This window comes from Marmota monax, unplaced genomic scaffold (assembly GCF_021218885.2).
Source record: "Marmota monax isolate L192 unplaced genomic scaffold, Marmota_monax_Labrador192_F-V1.1 WCK01_AAM20220418_F8-fsc00052, whole genome shotgun sequence".
Lineage (NCBI taxonomy): Eukaryota > Metazoa > Chordata > Mammalia > Rodentia > Sciuridae > Marmota > Marmota monax.
This window is the reverse complement of record NW_026693473.1, coordinates 7,953,124-7,976,971: the sequence shown is the minus strand read 5'-3', so window position 1 is coordinate 7,976,971 and position 23,848 is coordinate 7,953,124. Positions and strand designations below refer to the sequence as shown.

General features: G+C 36.5%; 2 protein-coding genes and 1 non-coding gene across 6 annotated transcripts in view; 1 reads left to right on the top strand and 2 right to left on the bottom strand.

Moving 5' to 3' along the window:
- Positions 1-19,000, bottom strand: part of Pigx (phosphatidylinositol glycan anchor biosynthesis class X) — a 30,832-nt gene extending 11,832 nt beyond the window's left edge. The window contains exons 1-6 of the mRNA XM_046457846.2: positions 18,997-19,000; positions 18,448-18,749; positions 18,181-18,376; positions 13,962-14,025; positions 7,709-7,850; positions 502-715 (exon numbers count right to left, since the gene is read on the bottom strand). Coding sequence (XP_046313802.1) covers positions 502-715; positions 7,709-7,850; positions 13,962-14,025; positions 18,181-18,376; positions 18,448-18,749; positions 18,997-19,000 — 922 coding nt within the window. The remainder of the gene's footprint in view (positions 1-501; positions 716-7,708; positions 7,851-13,961; positions 14,026-18,180; positions 18,377-18,447; positions 18,750-18,996) is intronic.
- Positions 3,301-3,404, bottom strand: LOC124101899 (small nucleolar RNA U13). The gene has a single exon (XR_006854739.1). It is a non-coding gene; the product is annotated as a small nucleolar RNA U13 (small nucleolar RNA).
- Positions 18,596-23,499, top strand: Cep19 (centrosomal protein 19). Of its 4 annotated transcripts, none has more exons than XM_046457955.2 (4): positions 18,596-18,943; positions 19,022-19,104; positions 21,398-21,537; positions 22,208-23,499. In XM_046457955.2, exons 3-4 carry the CDS (start codon positions 21,408-21,410, stop codon positions 22,564-22,566), a joined length of 489 nt encoding a protein of 162 aa, XP_046313911.1. In that variant the 5' UTR covers positions 18,596-18,943; positions 19,022-19,104; positions 21,398-21,407; the 3' UTR covers positions 22,567-23,499. The 4 variants fall into 4 exon arrangements, with proteins under 4 accessions (XP_046313911.1, XP_046313910.1, XP_046313913.1 ...); XM_046457954.2 differs by having other exon boundaries at positions 18,597-18,943; positions 21,374-21,537; XM_046457957.2 differs by lacking the exon at positions 19,022-19,104 and having other exon boundaries at positions 18,804-18,943.
- The last annotated feature ends 349 nt before the right edge of the window (positions 23,500-23,848 follow it).

Genomic DNA, 23,848 nt, shown 5'->3' with positions numbered 1-23,848 from the left:
AAACCCTACAGGTCAAATGGCCCAGGTCCTCTCAATACATTAGTTTTGAAGAAAAGAAGGAATGAGGAAAAACTGAACTAACAGGCATAATGGAAATAACAGATTTCTTTTAATGGACAAGATTAAATGATAGGGTCTGAGAATCTTGCCCATTATGGTAGTAAAAGTATTGAGAAACAAGGGAATGATTAAATCAGTAGAGTGAGTTAGTGTTAAAGAGAAGGAATAGACTATGAGTGGGAAAGAATATGTTCCCACTAGGTGGCTGGCAAAGTTCTATTTCTTGAACTGGGTGGTAGTTACAAGGGTATTTGCCTTATAATAATTCTCTAAATTATATATATATATATAGTTTTTTTCTATACCTGGCTTCATTTTACAATCAAAAAAGTTTAAAAGAAAAAGGAAACATGCTTTTGCCATCCCTGTCCTTGACTGAAGACTTGGAATCATACCCTCAATTCTTATTTTCAACCCTCAGAAAAGACTTGAAATACGCACCTTGGTCACAATACATCAATAAATCTGGGTTGTTGACTATAACAAATGTTTCTTCATCTTTACTATGTGGCCGGTGATAACGATAGTGCACAGGCAAAAAGGCTTGGAAACAATCAATGCACTGTGCATCTTGTCTGGCGTAAATGAGAATTTCAGATTCCTTGGACAAATAGTTTGGGGCTTCTATATTAAAGTTTTCTGAAATCATCACTGCCTGTTGAAGAGAAAACAGACATTAATCAAGAAAAAGAAAAGAGGCTGGAGTTGTGGGCTCAGTGGTAGAGCACTTGCCTGGCATGTGCAAGGCACTGGGTTCGATTCTCAGCACCACATAAAAATTAATTAATTAATTAATTAAATATTGTATCCATCCACAGCTAAAAATATTAAAAAAAAAAAAAAAGAAGAAGAAGAAGAAGAAATGGATGAAGAAAAATAAAGACACAAGTAAAACCAGAAGACTGCAGTGCAAATATACAGAAGTGTCAAATTTACCCCCATTATCAACCTTTTTCATTTCCCTTCCATCCTCAAGTTTAAGTAGAAAACACAGGATGTGATCTGTGTTTATTATAATAAAAGTAAACTGGGGAAATTATACTCTGGGATGCCAAATTTACCCATAAAAAGTTATTTCTGTGAAATTTCCTTATTAACCTCTGTTTAGGTGACAAAACAGGTACCAAGAAGAGACTGTGTGAATAAAAACAGCATTATTTAATAAGTATAAAAGCTACTATGACAAAATCTATTAAACCTATATTAGGCTATAAATTATTAATATCATTCTGGTAATCTTCTGTTCTTTAGTGAAGTAACTAGAGTGGTAGTAAGGTAGTACAATGTTGTCAGGCAAAGGTCAGCAACTCTTTCTACAATGTGTATAAAAGGTTAATGGAAAAAATGGCAAATGATTGTGTGTGTACAGTGCTGGAGATGGAATCTCACATGTTAGGTAAGCCCTCTATTGCTAAGTCCCAGGCCCTGTAAATATTTTATTCATTCATTCATTCCTCTGAAATAGGGTATTGCTATATTGCCCAAGCTGACCTCAAACTTGTAATCCTCCTGCTTCAGCCTCCCAATTAGCTGAAATTACAAGAGTGTCACTTTGCATGGTTTGCTTCATGCATTTTGAAGCTCTTTTATTAGGTGCATAAATATTTAGGATTGTTACTTCTTTCTCATGCACTGAACTCATTAACCAAAGGACTTGGTGACAGTCTTTGCTTGCTCCAAAATCTATTTCCTAATTTTAATATTGACAACTTTCTTTTGATTTTACTTTTAGCTTGTCTTTAAATTTAAAATACATTTCATATAAGCAACATAACAGTTGAGGAATATTGCTTTCTTATCTGAAGATCTTTATCTTTTAATAGGGATATTTAGAAATTTGCCCTTAATATAGCTATTAATATGGTTAAGTTTAAGTACATCATCTTGTTACTTGCTCTCTACTTATAACATGGTCTTTGTTCGGATTAACTGAATATTTTTTTTCTTTTGGTACCAGAGATTGAACCCAGGGGTGCTTAATCACTGAGCCACCAGAAGTTTGTATATTTTACTTTGAAACAGGGTTTCACAAAATTGCTTAGGGCCTCAGTTACTAAGGCTGGCTTTGAACTTGAGATCCTCAGCTTCCAGAGCCACTGGGATTATATGTGTAATCCACCAAACCCAGCTACCTGAATACTTTTTATAATTCCATTGCATCTGCTTTGTCACAAATTAGCTACGACCTTTGTTTTCGTGATAGCTTCAGGATTTACATGTTTAACAAATTACAGTCTACCTTCAAGTGACATTAAATGACTTCATGTTTCATTTCACAACTTAATAAAATTATACCTCTAATTTTCCCCATTCAACCTCTGTAATATTTGTCACACATTTTACTTTTATATATAGTACTAATACTACACTACACTGATGTTTTTGTCAGTAAGTCTCATACAGAGTTAAATTGTAAGAGAAAAAAGTTACCCTTTTAAGCATTCTCTTTCCCTTGTATAAATCTAGATTTTACTTGGTATCATTTTCCTCCCGCCTAAAGGACTTGCTTTAACATTTCTTGTAGTGGAGGTCTGATGATGAGTTCTTTCAGCTTCGTATATCTGAAAGCCTTCATTTCCCCTTCACTTTGAGACATTTTCAATAAGTACAGAATTCGAATTTCACAGGTTTTTCTTTCAATATTTTATAGATGTTATCACAGTCTTGTTTACATTATTTCTGACAAATCTGCTGTCATTGTTGTTTTTGTTTCTCTGTATATGCAAGGTTTTTTTTCCTGTTTTTTTTTTCTTAGTTGTAGATGGACACAATATCTTTATTTTATTTATTTAGTTTTCATGTGGTACCACTGAGCCACAATCCTAGCCCCCTCTCACTGCTTTTAAGAGTTTTTTTTCTCATTGTAGAAAAAATTGGTTGACATGTGACTTGTAGTTTTCTTCATGCTTCTTGGACTTAAGCATCTTAACCATATGTCAGTTTACAACTTTCATCAAATTCAGATAGTCCTCAGTCATTATTTTTCAAAACTTTTTCCATTTTCACCTCTTTTTATTCAATGGAGATTCCAATTACTTGTATACCAGGTCACTTGAAGTTGTCGCACAAGTTCTCTTATGTTCCAGTCACCTTCTAAATTGGATCTTTTATCTTTTTATATTTTTGGTAGATTCTATTGCTATGCCTTCAAATTCATTAATTTTTTCTTGTGCAGTATTTGATCTGCCATTTATCCCATCCAGAGTTATTTTTGTCTCACACACTGTAGTCTTTTTTCCACATCAGGTGGGTAATGTGATCAAAACATCATAAGAAGGTTTAGAGGGAAGCACATCTCACCCAGCATTGTGATCACCCCATCATCATACTTGGGAACTGAGGATGGTCACACACTGTAATCTTAAATGTTAGTTCAGTGCTGTTTTTTTACAGTATCTTCCATGTCTCAACTTTCTGAACATACTGAATATAGTTACAGCAACTGTTTTAATGACCTGCTTCCTAATGCTAACATCTATGCCAGTTCTGGATTGGTTTCAATCAATTAAATCATCTCCTCAATATAGGTTTTATTTTCATATACACTTAAATAACTGCTAGATTTTGTGTGAGTCTGTGTAGTGCTAGGGATGGAACCCAGGGATTCGTCCATGCTCAGCAAGTTCTCTACCACTATGCAAACCCCTCAGGTCTCTGCTACTTTTTTCAAAGAAGTCATAATATTGTGAACCTGATCTCATTTGATGCTAGGTATTTCTGTATTCCTATATTCTTTTTTTCATTCAAAATGCTTTATTTACTCATTTTTGATTGTATATATTCTTTCCTATAAATAATATTCTTGAGCTTCGTTTAAGATGCAATTAGGTTAAGGGCTAGGGATATAGCTCAGTTGGTAAAGTTCTTGTCTTGTATGTGGAAGGTCCTGGGTTCAATCCCCAGTACCACACACACACACACAAAAAAAAAAAGATGCAATTAGGTTATCTGGAAATGATTTTTTGTTTTTGTTTTTGTTTTGGGGGGGGGGGGGTTACCGGAGATTGAACTCAGGGGCACTTGACCACTGAGCCACATCTCCAGCCCTATTTTGTATTTTATTTAGAGACAAGGTCTCACTGAGGTGCTTAGCACCTCACTTTTGCCAAGGCTGGCTTTGAACTCACAATCCTCCTGCCTTAACCTCCCCAGCCACTGGGATTACAGGCGTGCGCCACTACGCCAGGCTGGAAACAGTTTGGTTTTTTGAGGGTCTTACTTTTAAGATTTGTTATGCAGGACTGAGGCAATGCTCAGTTTTAGGCTAAGTGCTCCCCACTAATGAATAAAAGCTGTTCTGTTTACTCTATCCATTGTCCAGTAAACTATGAAGCTTTTCTCAGGCTGCTCAGTGGAAAGAGACACTATACTCTTGGTGCTGTGTGAGACCAAGCACTGTTACCTCTCATTTTGTCAGATGGTTCTCCCCCTGGCATCAGGTGGTTTCCTCACATACATGCACTAATGAATACTCAGCTACATATTTGAGGGCAACCTTGTACGGATCTCTGGAGTTCTGCCTCTATGCAATTCTCTCTCCTCAAATATACTGTCCTGTGAATTCTAATGACCTTCCTTTCCCCAGATTCCTAACTTTATCTCAAGAAGTCCATCAGGCTCTGTTTGAGTTCCTCCTCCCTGCACTACAACCAGAAACCTCTCTCAAGGAAGTAAGCCAGGACAACCATAGAGCTCACCTTGATTATTTCCCTTCTCAGATATCATTGCCTGATAGTCAGTGACTTTTTTTTCATTATTTCATGTATTCTAGTTATTTCAGGTGGGAGACTAAATCTGTTCCTTGTTCTCCAACTTATCCAGAGGCATAAGTATTAATGCCACATATTTTGATTTGGCAAAACATATGGTTTCAAAAACACTATTTTCACTTGGATCTATAAAATAGGAATTTAATATTATACTGTTCTTAAAATATATGACAAATTTGATTAAAAATATCTAGAGGGAGTAGGGACATAGATCAATGGTAGAGTACTGCCTACCATGGATGAGGCCTTAAGTTGGATCCAGTCACACTGTCTAATAGCCCTACCTAAAAATGAGGTGAGTATTTATTAGGTGTGTATCTTATCCTTAGTGAACCTATTTAAAGGCTTGCAATTATTTCCAAATTGCTCACAAGCTACTTAAAAAGCATTTTGTTATCATACCACCCATGTGCTTTGAGAGCCCAATTCTATTTATCTATAGGAAAAGAATTTAAAATCTCACTGTAGCCAGATGCAGTGGCACATGCCTGTAATCCCAGCAGCTTGGGAGGCCAGGGCAGAGGACTGTGAGTTCAAAGCCACACTCAGCAAATTAGTAATGCTCTAAGCAACTCACTCAGATCTTGTCTCTAAATAAAATACCAAAAAGGACTGGGATGTGGCTTAAGCACCCTCAGTTAAGCACCCCAAATTCAACCCCTAGACCAAAAAAAAAAAAAATCAGTCTAGGTATATAGGCATCAATTAATCCCTTTATATAAATTCCCCTTTATCCTCATCATAAAATACCACTTTTCATGACAAAATCTCTCTGCATAAGGAATTAGGCCACAGTCTCTCAGCTAGGAAAAGGAAAAGCATCTGATACATCAAGAAATAAACTTCTAATTACCTATCACAAATTTGGCATCTATTTTTGTAGAAATTTTTTAAATAAATATACTTAGAACATTATAATTAGGGATTCGAAAGATGGTTAGAAGATCAGTTAAAGAGAAACTTGTCAATCAATGTATAGGGGCATCCTTTCCCTTCCACCTTTTCTTATAACATTCAAACTAATCAACCAAATCTCATCCCAATCAAAAGTGTGGGTGCTTTCACTTCCTTTTGGATAACCCTATCCAAACACTTTCATTTTCTTAGAACATGATAAGTGATTTTATTAAGTATGTTTAAATAAAATTCCAATTCACATAATTACAAGCCAAGAACCATGTTTAAATTTGAAACCTATTATTTTAAATTCTAAAAGCTTCACTTAAAAGTCATAACTTGGCAAAGAAAATAATGAGGTCCTCCCATATAGGAACACGTATCTAAACTGACATGCATACACACAAAAAAAACTTAGAACAAAGGAAGAAATATGGTAACTGAGGATTCAGAGTCAGAAACTTAGCATTACAGACCTTTCTTTATCTCCTGAATTTTAAGCCATGAGAATATATTTCTCTGTTAGAGAAAGTTAAAATAAATGAAAAAGGTGAAGAAATTGTCTTAAAACCACAATTAGAAATAAACTGCCATCGTGAATGACTACAAAATTCTTATGTGAAGCCAGGTGCAGTGGCATACGCCTGTAATCCCAGCAGCTCGGGAGGTTGAAGCAGGACTGGGAGTCAAAAACAGCCTCAGCAACTTAGTGATGCACTTGGCAACTTAGTGAGACCCTGTCTCTAAATAAAATATTTTAAAAAGGCTGGGGATGTGGCTTAGTGGTTAAGTGCCCTGAGTTCAATCCCTGATACCAAAAAAATATTATTAACTAAGACAATTTCCCAAAATTTGTTTTTCCCCACTTTGGTGGTACTAGGAATTTAACCCAAGGGTACTCTCCTCTAAGCTACACTCCCAATTTTTTTTTTAATATTTATTCTTAAGTTTTAGGGGAACACAATATCTTTATCTTACATTTTTGTGGTGCTGAAGATTGAACCCAGTGCCTCGTGCATGCTAGGTGAGCACTCTACCACTGAGCCACAACCCCAGCCCCTATACCCCCAATTTTGAGACAAAGTCTTGCTAAATTGCCCAGGCTAGCCTCAAACTTGCAATCCTCCTGCCTCAACCTTCTAAGTAGATGGCATTACAGGCATGTGCCACTATCTGGCCCAAAATTTCTTAATAGGAACCACCTGGGTTATTAAAAAAGGTGTTTGAAACCAAGCTAGATATACTAAATTGGGATTTCCCAGGAACACAATAATCTGTATAAAAAGTACCCATTATTTTTGTTCTTATCAAAGTTGGGTAAACTCTTGACTATGTGAGATTCATGTCAGGAAAGTGCAACAACTTTACAACCAGACAACCTTAGATTCATTTCTTGGCTCTACCATTTATCTATATGATCTTTTATAAGTTACTTGGCCTCCTTGTGCTTCAGTTTTCTTATTTATAAAACGGAGATAATACCTTCAGGAATGTTATAAAGATTAATTTTACCTTGCTTCCTTTAGAAACAAATATACAAAAATTAAATAAATATTAAATATTAGTTTCTTTTCCGAATTATACAGATAGCAGGGCACATGTCTATCTACTTTAACATATAGGCTATTGAAGCACTATTTATTAAGCATTCTTTTCAAGATACACACACACACACACACACATACACATATACATATATATATGTATGTTTATATACACACGTTTTGTGTGTATGAATACACATGAACATAATTTTCCTAAGTCACTAAACTATGAATCATTCTGCTGAAAAGCATTTAACTGGCTCAGTTTAGGTGGCTTAGTCCTAACAAATATTATTTATTGAAGAATATTCCCGTCTCTGAAGATATCACTTTATACACTTCAATAACAATTTTAAAATACTATAAAATTGTCTTATCTACTATTTTATCTTAATCCAAATTATATCATTCCCTAAAAAAATTTATTAATGGCTGTACCTCTGTTATGTTTCTCTCTCGTAATGAAGCCAACTCATAAGGATCCACAAAAAGTCCTGTTGGGATATAGTGTTTAATTAAGAGTCTGCAGGTCTGTAAGTCCTCAATGCTTTCTCCAAATTTCACTTTTATTAAAAGGTCTCTGAAAAACAAGTGCATTTAAAATAAATTTCTTCATTTGATTGTTAAATGAACTAGCATAACATCATATCCATAAAAGTAAAAACAATCCCCAGTACAATCATCAATGAATCAATCAATTAATAGAAATCCCTTGAGTTTTTGCCAAATACCAAGATAAGCACAAGTGAGATATAACTCCACAAAACTGGGCAAAAAAAGACCAGGGAACTGAAAAGTGAAAAACTCCAAAATTTCACACAGGACTAACTGGATGACATTCAAGTTCCAACCAACCAATACTTACAGAAACTGAAGCACTCACTACAGACCCTAGTCTGGTAAGGCTTAGTAGAAAAATTAGCCTTAGAGTAAATGTCACTTTAGCTTTAAGAATATACATTTAGGGGAAAAAAATGGTTAAGAAAGGATTAAACAGATTGGGAGGCAGACGGATTACAAGTTCAAGGCTAGCCTCAAGCAACTTACTAAGTCTTAAAAATTTTTTTTAAATTTAATTTAAAAACAAGAAGGAATGAAGGAATGAAGATATAGCTCAATGATAAAGTGCCCCTGGGATCAATACCAGTATCAATAAAAGAAAAGGATCAAGCTGATAAGCAACAACTGCCAAAAGAAGAAAACTCCTAAAAAAAGTCACAACTGCCAAAAGAAGAAAAGCTCTAAAAAGTCTCTAAAAGAAGACAATCCAACTCAATAATGTTTGTATCAAAAACATTCCATGTTCAGCATCCTATAAAATGTTACTAACATGCAATTAAGCAGGGAAACATGACCAGGAAAATATTAGTCCATAGACACAGACCTAGAAACGACAAAAGTAACAAAATGGACATTAAAACAGTATTTGTACATACACCATATAGGTTCAGGGATTTAAAGACAAGCATGGACATTCTGAAAGAAAAAAAGGGTAATTTTTTAAAAAACTGAATGCAATTTTAAGAGATAAAAAATAAGACTCTTGAAATAAAGTTACCCAGATGTGATTAAAAACAATTAGATACTGAAGAATAAAAAGATCACTGACTTGGTGACAGAGCAGCATAACTATCCAAACTGAAGCATAGAGAATAAAGAAGAATGGGAAGAAAAAATAAATAGTTTCGGTGATCTTTAAATAGCAATAGCAAGTGGTCTAGTATATGTACAACTGGAGTCCTAGAAAAAGAGGAGAGAATGTGACAGAAAAATTAAAGGCTGAAAATGTTCCAAGTTTCATGAAAACTATAAGCCCATCAGTCTGAGATGTCCAACAAAACTTAAGCAGGATCAACATAAACAAACCACACCAAAGTATATTATTCTCCAATCAAAAAAATAAAGAAAAACAGTCAAAGGCTATCAAGAAAAAGTTCACTTTGTAGAAAGTAACTACAATAAGCCTAAGCCATAAGACATAGCATAAGTAGGCTGCAACTGTACAAGACTGGGCATATTTATAGTAATAAAACAAAAAAAGCTGTCAGTCTATAATTATTCATCCTGGAGAAAATCCTTCCAAAATGAAGGCAAAATAAAGACTAAGACAAACACAAACTAAGTGAATTTCTCACTGCAAGAAGAGTAAAAGATATTCCTCAGGTAGAAAATGATAAACAGATGGAAACATCCACAAGAAAAACTCTTGAAGAACATCAGAAATGGTAAATATGCGGGTAAATACAAAAGACTTTTTTGGCCAGGTCTGGTGGTGTGAACCTCTAGTCCTTGCTACTTCAGCAATTCCACTTCTAGGAATTAAAAGAATCAAAAGTAAGAATTTGGAAAGATATTTGTACATATATACTCCTAGCAACATCATTTGTAATAGCCAAAAGAGAAAAACAATCCAAGTGTCCATCAACATTCAATGAAATATTATTCAGCTTTAAAAAGGAAGAAATTTTCTGATATATGCTCCAACATGAATGAACTTTAAGAATATTATGCAAAGGAAAATGAGTAAGTCACAAATATTGTATGATTCCACTTATATGAGGTACCTAGGGAAGTCAAATTCATAGAGACATGAAGCAAAATGGTGGCCAGGAGCCAGAGGAAAGGGGAGTTATTACTTAATGAGTACAGAATTTCAGTTTTGTAAAATGAAAAAAGTAATATGGAAGAATAGCAGTGATGGTAGCAGAACGATATGAATGTACTTAAGGCCACTGAAGTGTACACTTAAAAACTGTTAAGATGACTTTTTATGTTATGGGTATTGTATCACAATTAAAATAAATAATATAAAAAATATAATTGAAGCAAAAATAACAACAATGTAATTAGGAGTTTATAACAGAAGTAAAACATATGACAACAAAAGCATAAAGAAGTTAATCTATTCTAAGATTTATAATCAATTTATTCCAAATAAGATGAGAGAGAAAAAACTAGAGAACAAACAGAAAAAGAAAGAGAAAAAAAGTAGCAAGGTGGATAAATTTAAACCAAAATAACTATATCAATATTTACATAAAAGTTGGGGCTGCTGTTGTAGCTCAGGGGTAGAGCACTTACCTAGCATGTGTGAGGCACTGGGTTTGATCCTCAGTACCACATAAAAATAAATAAATAAATAAATAAAACAAAGGTTAAAAAAAAAAAACTCTACATAAAAGTTAATGGTGTGGGCAGGCACACTTACATACACCTGTAATCCCAGCAACTTGAGAGTCTGAGACAGAGGATTGCAAGTTTGAGGCCAGCCTTGGTAACTTGATGTGACTGGCTTGGAACAAAAAAATAAATAAAAGAAATGAAACAAAAAATAACTTGAAATAAACTCAATTTTAAAAAGGGCTGTGGATGTAGCTCAGTGCTAAAGCACCCTGGTACCCAGTACCATAAACAAATTCAAAAAAAAAAAAGAAATGGTCTGGCCAGGCACAGTAGCATATACTTATAATCCCAGCAACTTAGAGATTGAGGCAGGAAGACTGCAAGCTCCAGGCCAGCCTCAGCAACTTAGCAAGACCCTATCTCAAAATGAAAAAATAAAAAGGGCTGAAGATGTAGTTCAGTAGTGGAGAACACCTGAGTTCAGTCCCTAGTATCACAAAACCAATTATAAAAAATAATAAAGTAAATGGTCTAATCATTCCAATTAGAATATGGAGACTGACAGACTACATGAAATAGAAACACTTGACTACATGCTATCTACAAAAAACATTAAACAAAAGACATAGATTAAAAGGATTAAAAGTACATTCAAATATTAATAATAAATAGGGGTGGCTATTTATTAGAACTTTTTATTTTTTATTTTGATACAGAGTCTCACTAAAGTGCCAAGGCTGGCCTCAAACCTGCGATCCACCTGTATCAGCCTCCTGAGTCACTGGGATTACTGGCATTTACCAACACACCTAGAGTATTTTTAAATTTTTATAAAGAAATTTGTCTTAATTATCTTTCAGGCAACATTTCTTCATCTTGTTCACAGACACCATATAAAACTTTATTTAAAAAAAAAAAAAACTTCCAGCTGGGTGCAGTGGCGCATGCCTATAATCCCAGAAGCTCAGGAGGCTGAGGCAGGATAGCGAGTTCAAAGCCAGCCTCAGCAAAAAGCAAGGGGCTAAACAACTCAGTGAGACCTGTCTCTAAATAAAATACAAAAAAAGGCTGGGGATGTGGCTCAGTAATCAAGTGCCCCTGAGTTAAATCTCCAGTACACACACACACACACACACACAAAAAAAAAAATTCAAGAAAATCAGATACACCATGACTATAGCACTTCCCTGATCCACCTATCTACCAACTTTATAAAGGAAATATTTGTAATAAATTCATGATAACTTCCAGCGACCACCTCTTCCTGTTCTGTGTTCATAAACCAACCTTTTAATAATCTGATCTAGAATTCTGCCCAGAATCTACACCAACACCAAGCTCACAATTTTGTAGTTCTAACTTCCAGATTATCCAAAGGTTATAAACATTAGTTCAGCAATCTTTTCTTTTTTTAAAGAGAGAGAGAGAGAATTTTTTAATATTTATTTTTTAGTTTTTGGTGGACACAACATCTTTATTTTATTTTTTATGTGGTGCTGAGGATTGAACCCAATGCCCCACGAGCGTGCTACGGCTTGAGCCACATCCCCAGCCCTAGTTCAGCAATCTTTTAAGCAAATTCTCCTACTGCAATGAGAGTTCATCAAGGAAGGGAGACTCTGAACTTATTTACAATAGTAGGCCCTTTTGTATGATTCCCTTATGTATTCTGCACTTTAGTTCTCTACTGTGAATATTTGTTTGGCCCTTTCCAGAGTAGAAGTAAATCTTTGTGACCAAGAAGAAAAGGAGCAAAAAAGTTCTAATGTTCTATAACTTGTTAATCCTTCCTCATTCATTCTAGCAGCAAGACATCTGCTTTAAACATAACTAATAAGCCTTCTGGGAAAAAAAAAGGATTACTGACATTTTCTATCTTAAACAACTCAGATTTCTACTTTCTGAATCTATTATGGGTGCTGCCATTCTTTATCCTTCGTTGGTTTTATGTCCCGTTTTCATTCTGTGTAATTGGAAAACTACATTTCTTATCACAATAGCCTCTACAAGTAATTCTTTTTTCCTTATTAGAATCATTTTGATGTCACTGTCAAATTTACATTATTTAGTAGCCCCATTCCTCTTGAAATTCAGACCATAACAATAGTTTTATATATGCTAATAGAGAGAAGCTATGTACCTAGTCTAACTACCTGGACATTGCTTAAAATGTGTCTCTGGAACTCCATTAAAAACTTTCAGAAGTGCCCTCTCACCATCTTCTCTCCCAAATTAATCTTACTACTTTACCATCACATCTCCTCTTTGACTAAAACTGGCTTGCTTAGCTTGATCACCTACCTCATTATAATAATGGCTAACATTTCCCTAGTATATCAAGGAACTTTCTATATATTCTCTGACTTAAACCTCACAACACCAATGAGGAAATACTAACATTACCCAGTTTTACTGATAACAAAGAAAAGACTTAAGTAACTTGCTTGCCTAAGGACACATAGATAATGAGTACCTACATCTTGAGGCCAAATCTATCCAAGTAACAGCAGCCCAGGTTTTTTTTTTTTTTTTTCTCTCTCTCCTGGCCCTGCATATGCTATACTAACTTGGAAGAGAGGGGAAAGAGGAATTTCATGTAAGGTGACTATGAAATGAAATTATTTTAAAATCACAGGTATCATAATGTATAGAACAAATAAAGTTTGGGGAAGTTTTCTTATGGAACTGTTTCATAGCTTTTTACCAGTCCAAAGATCTTTAATACTGCAAACACTCATCTTCGTTCATCTTTTTTTCCCCTCCCAGTGCTGGAGACTGAACTCAGGGTCTTGTATGTGCTAAAAGAGGATCCTACCACTAAGCTACACCAAAAGTCTTATTCATCTTTTTCAAACAATTTTATTTGAAACCAAGTCTAGTAAATAAGAAATAGTGATTCAGAGTGTTGTATCAGACAGTATTTAAGAGCGTGCATAGCTTTGAATAATGGGATAATAGTATTAAATCTGAGTCAGAGCTTTATCACCCTAACTTCTACCAAATGATTTAACTTCTCTGAACCCTAGTTTCCACATCTGAAAAGCAAGAAAAAGTTCATGTGTCTCATAGCCATTTGTGATTTAATGGAGCACTGCATATGTAGCTATTGTCTATATATATAGATATATATATATATATCTATATATATATATAAATTAAAGTACGCATGGTAAACAATGTTTTCTTCTTTTCTCCACTGTTATTAAAACCATTATTTCTGGCTGGGCATGGTAGTGCACACCTGTAATCCCAGCAGCGGGGGAGACTAAAGCAGGAGGATTGTGAGTTCAAAGCTGGCCTCAGCAAAAAGTGAGGCACTAAGCAACTCAGTGAGACCTTGTCTTTAAATAAAATACAAAATAAGGTTGAGGATGTGGCTTAGTGGGTGCATGCCCCTGAATTCAATCCTGAGTACAAAAAAAGAAACATTATTTTTAAGTATGAACCACACGTGATAAATCTCTCACTGATAAACTTTAAAAGTGATTTTTCAATTTATCTGTTTCAACTATCAACTTTTTAATCTAAATTATAAGATAGTATTTTAATATAAATATGGGCAACTTACCTGTGGAAACCATCTTTCAAAACTTCTTGCCTTAAAATAATTTCAGAACAAGTGGCCCTTATGCCTATAAGAATGAAAAGATTTTTTAAAATAAGCACTCAATGAAAGAATACTTAAATAATCAGAAAATAATTATTTCAATAGGTTTTACTTGCCAGAAAAGTAGTCAATCTAAAAGCAAACAAAAACAAGTTTGAGCTACCTCTAAATCTATTTCTAGTACAACATAGTGGTTAAGAATACTGACTATGGAGCCACAACTGTAACCCCAAAGACTCAGGAGTCTGATATAGAAGGAAGCCAGCCTCAGCAACACAGTGATGCCCTAAACAACTTACTGAGACCCTGTCTCAAATAAAAAATAAAAAGGGCCAAGAATGTGGCTCAGTGATCAAGTGCCTCTGAGTTCAATCCCCAGTACTAAAAAAAAAAAAGGAGGGGGGCAGATATTGACTTTGGAGTTAGATTGTCTGATTTCAAATTCCAGTCTGTCACTTAATAGTGATGTGTCTAGGCAAGATAGTTTCTCTCTCTATGGTTACCGTAAGAATTTAGGATATGGAGAAACACTTAGAACAGAGCCTACCATATGGTAAGTGCTCTATATAAGTGTTTGTTATTAATAGTACATTAGGGTTGGGAGTATAACTCAGTGGTATAGTGCTTATCTAGCATGCCCGAGGCCCTGGATTCAATCTCCAGCCCACCACCAAAAATACTTTAGTTAGGTGATTCCAGGACACCAAAACAGAAGAAAATGGCTAAAGAGCCAGGAAATCTATTTTAATTCTAGCTCAATGAAACTATGCACATATGAGAGACATAATAGAAACTTCTGTATTCTAACATCCATGCCTATAAAACTGGGACAATTGTACATTTATGCCTTGTGGAGATGTTGGGTTAAATAAAAAGGCAAGAAAACTGGAGTCACTTAAAGACTAAATGGGTTCCTTTGTAAACTTAGAATAATTAGAAATCTTACTATACTGACACCATGCAAAATTCAGACACTAAAAATTACTTAACACTCAATGTAAGTGTCATAAAACTAAAGATTCAGTTTCTATCACCACCAATACTACCAGCACCTATCTTGCTATAGAACTTTGCCCCATCTCAAGTTAGAACTATATAGAAAGAATATTAAAACAAACACACAGAAAACTACATATTATGGAATATTACTGAACACATTAGATATAATCCTGAAAGGATGTATTAAGAAATATGATTTGAAGAAACCATTTGAAATTAGGAAAAAATATTAGAAAATGTTACTTTTACATTCAATCTTCCACCTGGGGCTTTCATGTTTTCTTTTAAATTTCACAACCAGCAAATAGGCAAGCAAAATTACTTTCATTAGTACATACAGGAAACTCAGACTTATAGTTAGCAACTGGCTCTGGGCATAAAACTAAGTGACTGATTGGAAGCAAGTTTTACCATTTATTGATTGATTGATTATTTGTGGTACTGAGGATTGAACCCAGAGGTTCCCTATCAATGAGTTCATCCTCAGCCCTTTTTTAGACAGGGTATCCTGAAATTTCGAGGATGGCCTTGAACTTACAATGTTCTTGCCTCAGCTTCCCAAACTGTTCATTACAAGTGTGGACTTGCCTGACTTTATTTCGTACTGGGGATTGAACACAGGGGCACTCAACTCCAGCCATTTTTTGTATTTTATTGAAATACACGGTCTCACTGGGTTGCCTAGGGCCTTGCTAAATTACTGAGGCTGACTTTGAACTCATGATCCTCCCGCCTCAGCCTCCCAAGCCAGTGGGATTACAGGTGCACACCACTACCTTGCTTGCCTGACTTTTTTATAAAAGCCTATGATATTTTCACTCTTGGCTACTTAAAGAAATCTTATTTGATTTGGAGAAGCATATAATTTTTCTCCAAATAAACAGATACCATCTATCTCTCAAATTAATAGGCTTTTTAATTCTTTTTAGATATACATGAACATAGGGTGTATTTGGATCTATTATACACATATGGAGTATAACTTCCCATTCTGGGTTATTCAGACGTGGAGTTTGACTGTTCATGTATTCATATATGAACACAGGAAAGTTATGTTCAATTCATTTTGTGTCTTTCCTATTCCCATCCCGCCTCCTTTCCCTTCATTCCCCTTTGTCTAATCCAATGAACTTCTATTCTGTTCACCACCACCACCAATATTGTGTGTTAGCATCTGCATATCAGAGAGAACATTCCACCTTTGGTGTTTTTTGGGTTTTTTTGCAATTGGCTTATTTAACTTAGCATGATAATCTCCAGTACCATCCATTTACCAGCAAACATTATAATTTAATTCTTTATTGCTGAGTAATATCCCATTGTTTATATACCACGTTTTCTTTATCCATTCCTCTGTTGAAGGGCACCTATGTTGGTTCCAGCGTAACTATTGTGAATTGAGCTGCTATAAACATTGATATGGCGGCATCACTGTAGTATTCTGATTTTAAGTCCTCTGGGTATATGCTGAGGAGTAGGATAACTGGGTCAAATGATGCTTCAATTCCAATTTTTCTGAGGAATCTCCATGCTGCTTTCCAGAGTGGTTGACAATATGCAGTCCCACCAGCAATGTATGAGTGTATCTTTTCCCCACATCCCCGCCAACATTTATTATTTCTTGTATTCTTGATTATTGCCATTCTGACTAGAGTAAGATGAAATTTCTGTGTAGTTTTAATTTGCATTTCTCTAATTGCTGGAAATGTTGAACATTTTTTTATGTTTGTTAACTGATCATATTTCTTCTGTGAAGTGCCTATTCAGTTTCTTTGCCTACTTATTGATTGGGTTGTTTTTTTGTTTTGTTTTGTTTTGTTGGTGTTAAGTTTTTTGAGATTTTTATATATCCTGGAGATCAATGCTCTGAGGTACAGGTGGCAAAGATTTTCTCCCCTTCTGTAGGCTTTCTCTTCATATTCTTGTTTCCTTTGCTGGGAATAAGCTTTTTAGTTTGATATCATCATATTTATTGATTCTTGATTTTACTTCTAAAGGAGTGTCACGGAAGAACAGTTCCTAAGCTGACATGATGGAGAGCTGGGCCTACATTTTCTTCTAATAGGCACAAGGTCTCTGGTCTAATGAATAGGTTTAAATTCTATTGGGATGAACTCTAGAGTAGTAAACCATTCATCCTGGGGTGGTAGAAAAGCCAATTCACAAATAGGCAAGCAAATATTAGTTACTTATGATATTTAAGACAAAAGTATCATTTCAAATTGAAGATCAAGCATCTGGATTCACTTTCAAGATTTTTTCCCTTTTAAATATTATTCGGTTGAGGTGGCCTAAATGGTCTCTGTCAAGTGACCCCTTTTCAATTATAAAATGCAAAGCTAGAGAAATCTTTACAGATGTCAAGTCCAGCTGCTTGAAAATTCTCTTTGTTCTGATAATCCTTTTTAAAAATAAATTTGGAAGTGTAATTCTGTAAACACACAAAAGCAGAACTGTGCTGATTGACACACATTAGTCTAACACCCTTATTTTACAGGCGGAGAAACTCACACGGTTTGTGCTAACTTTCCCTCCCCATCCAAACACGGTCATTGCATTGTAATTTCTCTGGCAAGTGTCTCTCTCCCACTATCCTGCAAGCTCCATGATTGGCTCAAGGCTGGATCCACAGCAATTGGCAGAACATTAAGGCTCACGGACTCGGGTCCAAAGATATGCATCAACTCCTGACCCACCCCCGAATCATAAAGAAAACCTAACCCAAACCAGTCAATCACCAAAGAAGTTTGTAAACAAAACTAGTTTCCTCCGCACACGCACAACCCAAGTCTTTGCTCTTCTGGGATTCTCACACCTCTCAGGGCACGGAGGTTTTTCTAGCCCGTTAGTCGCTGGAAGTTTCATGCAATGCAAAATGCTTCCCCGCTGTACTTCTTTTACCATATTTTAAAACAGCGCTCCAGTCCCACTTCGGACGGACTAAGCCCGGACTAAATCTCTCCAAACTCCCGGAATCGGCCAGACAACAACGAGCAAGGGGAGGGAAGAGGGGAGGAGAAAGGCACGCGGCCTTTGTTTTAACCTCCTCCACCTCGCCCTACCCTTCCAGAGTGCCGCGCAGAGTACGCGAGGCACTTCAGCAAACCGCGGCGCGGAGATGACCCTGCAGCCTGGAGTTTCTGCCAAGCCCCACCTCACTCCCGAGCCCCGCCCCCTTTACCAGCACCGAAGGGGGCGTCAGAGGAGTTGGCGGCAAGCGTTTGGGTGAGCCCAGCCGCCCCGAGGAGCAGCCAGGCCACGACCCGGACAGCCACGGCCCGGGCAGCCAGGACGCCGGCGGGCGGGCGGACGCCCGAGAGGAGCGCGGGGACCAGATGCAGACGCAAAAAGGAGCCTACACACGCCTCACGCAGCTCCTAGAGTGCGCAGTCACCGAGTTAAGGGACTAGGACCGAGGGCTAAGTGCAACGCACGCCCGCGGCCTTGCAATTTCCCAGTTCTCCACAGCACCGGCACCACAAAGCTCCCGCGAAACGTAAAGCGGCGGGGCCGGCTCCAAAATGCGCTCTCGTGCCGCCCCGCCTCCCGCGGCCCCGGTAGGAGGCGGGGCAAGGAGCGACGCAAGCGTCGTGACGTGCACCCGAGCTGTTGCTGTGGGAACGGTTCGAGGGGTTCGGGAGGGCGGGCCGCCCAGCGGGCCCTGGACCAGGCTCTCAAGCCTGAGAGCTGGCGGTTTTCGCTCGGAGCGGGCCTCCTCCGCCCGTGCTTGGTCCTGGAGTGCTCCGGCCTCTTACATAGGAGTTCACCCCGCGGTGACGTCAGCGATCTGTGGCTATGGCCTCTTCCTGCAGCGCCAGGCTCCGCCCGGCCTCAAAGTCGACCCAAGTGCGCTCTGGTGCTCTGCGGTTGGGTGGAAACAACCCTCTCCCAGCGGTTTAGACGTTGGCCTGCAGGAGAAAAACATTTTCTGTACTTCTCTAAGGGTAAGAAGTCATCCTTACACTGGTAGGGACGTGAGTAGGGAGAGGTTATTTACCCATTGGGAAATCGTATCTCTTTAGGTTCTGTGGGGGACAATTATCAAGACCTTCGCAGTCACTTATGCCTGGGCAGAAAAGTATTCATGTCTAAGAAGAATAATTAGGTAATGTGCCGTCCCTTGTCCTGAACTGAACGAAATCTGTAAGCAGCCTAGAGAACACCTACTGCAGATGGGAGTGCTTTTGTGCTTTGCAGTTGGGTGGAAACAACCCTCTCCTGGTGGTAGGACAGAAGGCTCTAGGGCGGATGTCTCTAAGAGTAGCGTGTGTGTCTATCTTAAACTGAAAATAGCAGAATAATCATGTTATTTAGAAATGTGGGGATAAATTTTGGGGGGGGAAAAGTGCCTAAAAGAATTGACTCTTGTTGACTATGGAGATGGGTAGAGCAGAGGACAGTAATTTTTTTGTTATAATCCTCCTGGGATTTATGTTATATTCCAAGCAGAATACAAACATTTTTTAGTAAAAATGAAAGTTAAACTTGAAAGAGAAAATAAAGTCTTATAGTATCAATTGCATACATCATTCCCAAGTACATCATCCATCTGCTGTAGTGTGTGCAGTTTATATTGTGCTCAGTAGAATCTCCTAGAAAGTTTAGTAACATCAAATTTTAGTGAACTGGGAGTAGTATTTGATCATTGGATCGTATCAGAGGCAGAGCACAAACTCTCACATCCAACAATAAGAAGTAATAATATAGATTATAAGACAAATCCACATAGCAGCTATAAAAATTGCCTTTTAGTAAAATATGTATTAATGACATAATCACATAGGTTAATAAAAGGAAATAGTATATATGATGTAAAAATATATGACAGTTTAAAAAATAAAACCGTATGCATAGGGAAAAAAAGGATGAAGTAATCAAGGGAGATTAATTCATGTTTTCTTCCTCCCCTTTCCCCAGTTTTCTACAATGAGCATGTATAAATACTTTTAAAATATTTAAAAACTACACTCTTATAGTGAATTTCTAATAAAACTAAGTTTTTCCTCCCACTCTACCTCAGTTTTTGACAATTTTCAAATCTTCCTGGGAATGTCATAGCCACATCTAAAGCAGTTTTTATAATTAAATGTATTTGACACTGAGCGTGAAGAAGGGAAGAAAAAACAGAAAGTGCTAATCTGGAAATAGCTCCATTTTTTATAGCTGGAAGAATATCACATAGTGAGAAAAATAAGCTGAAATAAAGGCCATGTAAACATTATTGACCTGTATGTGAGAGACAGATTCTCTATCAGGCCTCTTTGGTCAGGTTTCTGGACTATAAATACTTGGATGACATACAGGAGCTATGTGTTATATTAATAGATAGCATTAAGAAGTATGTATAGAATGCCAACTACATTCCAGATATTGTGAGATGTTGTGGTGAAAATGGAATGCACCTTCATGAAGCATATAAACTGGAAGGGAAGATGAATGATTAAATGAACAATTTCAGAAACACTCTCTGTGAGTAAACTAATTGAGCAAGTATACAGGAGTCAGATTTGGTCTGACAAACCTTGTAGGACAATTTTTTTTTTTTTCTTAAGAGTACTAAGGATTGAACCCAAGGGCACTCAGAGCAATATCTACAACCCTTTTTATTTTTTATTTTGAGGCAGCATCTTGACAAGTTGCCCAGGTGCCTGGCCTCCAACTTGGGAGCTTCCTGCCTCAGCCTTGTAAATAGGCAAGATTACAGGGTTTGCACCATTTGCCAGCCTGACAAAATGTCAAAAGTTAAAATAACCATATACCTTGATATAAAAAGTGCCTGATACACAGTTTCTTAATTGATAAATAGGAAAGACTCCATAAGTCAGTTCTTGGGTTCACTCAGGGGTTCATATATAGTCTTCAGTAAGAGTGTCATATTCTAAGAACTCCATCTGAATTGTACTCCCAGCTCATATGTGAACATACCTACATCTTTCAATGAACCAGAGAATCTTTTTCTTTTTCTTTCTTTTTTTTTTTGTCCAAGGGACTGAACCCAGGGGCACTTTACCACTGAGCTACATTCCCAATCCTATTTTTATTTTGAGATAGTGTCTCACTAAGTTGCTGAGGCTAGCTTCAAACTTGCAGTCTTCCTGCCTTAGCCTCCTGAGCCATTGGGATTACAGGTGTGTACCACCATACCTGGCCCACCCAGAGAAACTAAGGGATACAGACTAAGAGCCAAAATGAATTTCAGGCTAGGCCTCTAAGTATTGAGCTTCATAGGCTAAGCATGCATAGAACTGGACTACAGCTGCCTATGCTGGGAAGGTGGGGCCAAAGAAAGAAGATTTATCTATCCAACACCTAGTTGTTTTGTTCCCCTACCCCTGTCTGCAGAAATTATTATGCAACTAACACATTTTCATCAGGTTTCCTCTGATTTACCCTGAAAGTTATGTGAGAATGATGTGCACTGCCAAGAAATGTGGAGTTAGATTCCAGCCTCCAGCTATTATCTTAATCTATGAGAATGAAATCAAAGGAAAGAGTCGCCAGCGCATCATGCCAGTCCGAAATTTTTCAAAGTTTTCAGGTACCTCATATTTTATCTTGCCTTCTAAAATGTTCTCTAAGTCGCTTAATAAGTACAGTTTGAGTCTCTTACAATGACGTGACATGGACTTCAGAGTCAACAGATGTAGATTCAAATCATGACTTTATCGGGGACTAGATGTGTGACCTTTGGATAAATTGACAGTGAGCTTCAGTTTCCATATCTATAAGAGGAAATTGATAATTTTTTTTCGAGTTCTTTAACTGATAATTTAATCCTTTTCAGAATGTTGTGGACTAAATGAGATAATATTATTCAGTAATATTAATTCACTTCTCTTCCTCCAAATGTTTTTAATTTATAATCTTAACATTTTATTACTACCACTACTGCTGCCTAAAAGCTATAATGCCATTTTTTTCTTCTTAGATGTGCTCTTCAGTTGAAATTTTTTACATCTCCACAAAGTGATTTTAAGTTAAGTAAAAAATACATCCATCCTTCCCCCTTCACACTCAATTTATTATAAAAGAATAATTTTATAAATAGTTAATTCCAATAAAGCCATTTAGCCACTTGTCTATAATGTGGATAATGATTTCAGGGTTCTGAGTTTTTTGTTGCATTTTTGTTCTTGGAACAGTTTGTGGTGCATTAATTGCTTGTGGTGTATATTATATATGTAGTATATGTTTTCCCCCTTTCCTAGACTGCACCAGAGCTGCTGAACAGTTAAAGAATAATCCACGACACAAGAGTTACCTGGAACAAGTATCCCTGAAGCAGCTAAAGAAGTTATTCACTTTTTTACGAGGTTACTTATGGGGACAGAGTTTGGCAGAAACGATGGAACAAATTCAACGGGAAACAACCATTGATCCTGAGGAAGACCTGAACAAACTAGATGACAAGGAGCTTGCCAAAAGGAAGAGCATCATGGATGAACTTTTTGAGAAAAATCAGAAGAAGAAAGATGATCCAAATTTTGTGTATGACATTGTGGTAGAGTTCCCACAGGATGAACTGCAGTCCTGTGGCTGGGACACAGAGTCAGCTGATGAGTTCTGACACCAAACACTCAATTTATTGGGGTAGAAACATAGATGTATTCTAGAAATATCTGTAAAGAACACCAATTATATATATTGGGTCATAAATCGAGGACATTTATATCTACTATGTAGGTGCATGAGGAATAGAGGAAAAACAATATAGGAATCTGCCTTTAAGGAACTTGCAATCTAATTGGGAGATAACTCAAAAACTTATGAAAAGCTAGTTAACAGTATTAAGCAGCAAAATATTAGAGCCAGATAACAGAGGCTTAGATTATTATAGGTTAAAATAGTCAGCAAAGACTTTTCCTTTAATGGAGAGATAGGAGTTTGCCTAGATCTTGAAATGGTAGTATTTATATAGATGCATATGTAGGATTCCAATTGAGGGCAGTGGATAAAAGGTGAAAGGATGTTAAAGAGACAAGAAATAGAAATTTTTATTTGAGGAACAGTGAGCAAATTATGGTTTGATGAGATTAAGGGGCATATATGGTTACCAAGAAATTATCCTTTATGCATTATGCTTTTACATATATGAACATTCTTTTGTATGTATACAGCCCTGGAGTAGAAAAGTACCTCTGCAAAATTCCCTGCTGCTGCAAGTGGATGTTATGTGATGGATATGAGGGGAATTCTGCTCCTCTGGGATAAGGAAATGTATACTAAAGACATTTCTAAATGTATACTAAAGAAACCAGGAACCTCTTCCCATAAGTGAGAGAGGTTTGTTTGTAAAATGGGAAATCCACCCATAATAAATGAACAATAGGTACTGCCAGTTTAAACCTATTCATGAATTTGAATGTACAAAGAAAGGATTTTTATTTAATAAGGTTATCTGTATTCAGATACATTTGTTTTTACTCAAATATTATTTAATTGGTAAAAGTCCTATACTTTCTATAAGGAAATTTAGTATTAAGTAAAACTGTAAAAACAATTACTCATTCTTTCTATCTGTTTATTCCTACCCTCTTTACTATTAAATGCCCTATTAAAAGGGATCATTTGCAAAGTGATGTCATCAAGGTCTTAACATAGTCACATCTTAGACATATATTTACCAAAGATAGCAAAAGAATTTTCGGAATTAGAGATTCTTCTATATCTATGCAGTATTCATTTATTCTATTGTATAGATGTAGGTAATTTATTTTTAAAATTGACCTTAGGTACACTTCTATTTTCACTATTACAAACAACGCTATAGCAAATAACTGTATACATTCTCTTTTTGTATACACACAAGAATATCCATAGGGTAGCAGACATAGAGGTACATGCCTGTA

Coding starts and splice junctions, on each gene's coding strand:
- Cep19 (XM_046457955.2), top strand. CDS start 21,408: ATGATGTGCACTGCCAAGAAATGTGGAGTTAGATTCCAGCCTCCAGCT. Junction 21,538..22,207: donor AAATTTTTCAAAGTTTTCAG/GTACCTCATATT, acceptor CCCCTTTCCTAG/ACTGCACCAGAGCTGCTGAA.